This window comes from Myotis lucifugus, unplaced genomic scaffold (assembly GCF_000147115.1).
Source record: "Myotis lucifugus unplaced genomic scaffold, Myoluc2.0 scaffold_485, whole genome shotgun sequence".
In the NCBI taxonomy this organism is placed as follows: domain Eukaryota; kingdom Metazoa; phylum Chordata; class Mammalia; order Chiroptera; family Vespertilionidae; genus Myotis; species Myotis lucifugus.
The window spans coordinates 668,015-671,226 of NW_005871533.1; the positions used below are offsets into that span (position 1 = coordinate 668,015).

The following is a 3,212-nucleotide window of genomic DNA, read 5'->3' on the forward strand; positions in this document are numbered from 1 at the left end:
ACTCCAGGGAACCTTGGGGTGATAAGAAAATGACTAAATCTGACTCGGGTGGTGGTTACACCAAGTGTGTATTTTCATCAAGACTCGTTGGACAAGTGTCCTTTGATGCATGTAATTTATACCTCAACAGTTTTTCTGATTTGTTGCTGCCATTTTTATTTTGTCTGATCACAGTAAGGCTGACCGTTTTTTCCTCCCAAAACCTGGTAAGCTCTAAGCTCCATGGCGGTTGTGTCTAAGGAGAGAGACGATCGCACTTTCCCTGACTTCCAGGTTGAGCCTCTACGACATGACCGAGTCCCGAGCGACCCTGACAGCTCAGCACGGGTCTGAGCAGCACCAGGTCCTCGTCTGTACCAAGCTGGTGGAGCCGTTCCAGGCCCAGGTGGGCTCCCTGTACCTGGTCCTTGGGGAGCTCGAGCAGCAGAAGGGTAAGCCGGGGCCTCACACGCTTTTGCACTCTGGGTCCTGAGTGGTGACTCGGTTGGGACTGGGCCTGGTGTCTGACCGAGCAGTGTCCCTCACGGGGATAACATTCCTCCCAATCATCCCACAAGTTCAAGGGCCCATGGGAACATGTGACTGGGCTCAGAGCCGATCTGCCACAGGCATTGGGCAAGAGTGGAGGGAAACCATTCATTTCTGAAGGCCCACATGTCCAGGCCTCATACCAGGTTTGCTTAAATCTTTGAATCTGCCCACCTGCCCTTAATCTGAGTCTTATTATAGCTGGTTCATAGATGAGCAAACCAAGGCTGAGAGAGGGTGGGGCTGGACTCACCATCCCGGAAGTCAGGGTCAGAGAAAGAGGACAGCCCTGGCTGGTGTGGCTCAGTGGATAGAGTGTCAGCCTGCGGACTGAAGGGTCCTGGGTTCGATTCCAGTCAGGGGCACATGCCTGGGTTGCCGGCTTGATCCCCAGTAGGGGGCGTGCAGGAGGCAGCCGATCAATGATTCTATTTCATCATTGATCTTTCTCTCTCTCTCTCCTCTCTCTCTCTTTCTCCCTCTCTCTCTCTCTCCCTTCCTCTCTGAAATCAATAAAAATATATTTTTTTAAAAAAAGAGAAATAGCCCAAGCTGGTTTGGCTCAGTGGATAGAGCGTCGGCCTGGGGACTGAAGAGTCCCGGGTTCGATTCTGGTCAAGGGCATGTACCATGGTTGCAGGCACATCCCCAGTAGGGGGTGTGCAGGAGGCAGCTGATCGATGCTTCTCTCTCATTGATGTTTCTAACTCTCTATCCCTCTCCCTTCCTCTCTGTAAAAAATCAATACAATATATTTTAAAAAAAGAAAGAAAGAGGACACAAGGGGAGAATAAAAGCAGCCTGAAAGAATCTCTGGCTTCCAGAGTTGAAGGTTGCTCTTTAAAACTCAGGTCCTCCCATCCTTTGCTTCCCATATGGCTGTCCCTGTGCCATTTTCCTTCCTATGTTTGATGTCATACTATGTTGGAGCTGGTTATTTTGGCTTCATATTATATCATAAGCATTTCCCCACGTCTTCAAATTTTTCTAGGTATAGTGTTTGGCTATATAATATTTTATAGATTAGATGTGTGACCTAATTCATGTGACCATTGGACATTTATATTGTTTTAATTCTTTGCTCTTATGAATACATTGTACATTGATTATTGGTTAAAGAAAGTATGGTATATTTACTCGGTAGAATATTATGCAGCCATCAAAGGTGGTGTTGTAGCCCTGGTGTATTTTAAAGCAAATATAGGACATTGTCTCATTTTACTCATAAATACCTCAGCATGTATCTCTCCCACCACCACAATCACACCCAACAAAAATAATGGCTATTTCTTCGTATAATCTCATATCTTGTCCATGTTCACGTCCCCCAGTTGCCTCAAAAACAAATAAACAAGCCGAGTGTTCACAACTGGCAGCTCAGATCAGGCCCCCGAAGTTCACACATTGCACCCGGATCACAGATCCCAAGTCTCTGTTCACCTCTAACAGTCTGTCTTCCGGTTTTCTTTCTTTTTATAAAAAAAAAATGCCATTGGAAATCAATAAAATATATATATATATTTAAAAAATGCCATTTATTGGAGAATTAGCCGTCTGCTGTGTAGAATCCAGTGGAGTCTGGACCTGGTTGCCTTACACTTGCGGCTTCCTTCCCTGGCATTTATCCGGCCTTTTTCTGTTTGGATTGTGCTTCAGGGAAACCACATGATTGATGGGGGAAAGCTCGTCAGAGGAGAACACGGTGACTAAATGCAGGAGAAGTCATTGCATTTGAAAGTCGCCTCTTCGGAAGCCCTGGTGAAATAATAAATCCAGGCCACGAGCCTGATCACCAGCTGCTGGACTTGTTAGGCGAAAGCGCGTGGGGAATGTGGTCGCGCAGGGACCAGGCCAGCCCGTCCAGCCGACCATTAATGAGGCAGAGCGAGCAATCGATTGATCGCTCTGCTGTGACGCACCCAGAAGGCACACAGCGCCGCTCTGAAGGGCGCCAAAAAGGGAAAAGCTGAGCCTGAACATCAGCCCTCAGGTCAGGCAGCAGTCTCCTGGCCTGTCGCTAGTTACTGAGTACGTTACAACCTGAATTTTTCTTCCCTTGTTTTTAAATAACTTAATTGATTATATATATATATATATATATATATAGAGAGAGAGAGAGAGAGAGAGAGAGAGAGAGAGAAACATCGGGTTGTTCATCTTATTTATGCATTCATTGGTTGATTCTTGTATGTGCCCTGACCAGGGATGGAACCCACAACCTTGGTGCATCTGGATGATGCTCTAACCAACTGAGCTACCCGGCCAGGGCCTTTTTCTTTCTTTCTTAAAAACAATTTCCCCAAGTTTCTAAGTCATACATACTCATCATTTGCAACCGAAACAAGGAAAGAAACTTGCCGAGGAGGAGGTAGAGGCAGAGTGTGGGCAGGGCGTGGGCTGAGCATGGAAGCGGCCACCCCACCCCCAGCTGGGGCAGAGGGGCTCGGCGTGGCTGACCCCGGTCAGGGCCCAAGTCCTGTGGGACACAGAGGTCACCGGGCACCAGCCATGCCCCGTGACCTGGTGGGTGGTGCTGAGGACGGACAAGAGGCTGCCTAAAGTCACCTGTCTGACATGTTTACACAAAGAGCTTGCGGAGGCCCATAGAAAAGGTGAAGAAATGCCAGCGCCGTTTCGAAACTCGCTGGCTGTGTCACCCCCTTTGGGCACCGTCCAGAGGCCCT

At 48.1% G+C, this 3,212-nt stretch overlaps 1 protein-coding gene across 3 annotated transcripts in view; it reads left to right on the forward strand.

The window, feature by feature from the left end:
- The window catches only part of TEN1 (TEN1, CST complex subunit), a 5,919-nt gene extending 5,432 nt beyond the window's left edge, over positions 1 to 487 (forward strand). For all 3 annotated transcript variants that reach the window (XM_014445866.2, XM_006103447.3, XM_023744717.1), the window contains exon 3: positions 274 to 487. In XM_014445866.2, the coding sequence (XP_014301352.1) occupies positions 274 to 472 (199 nt within the window). In that variant the 3' untranslated portion in view covers positions 473 to 487. The remainder of the gene's footprint in view (positions 1 to 273) is intronic.
- The last annotated feature ends 2,725 nt before the right edge of the window (positions 488 to 3,212 follow it).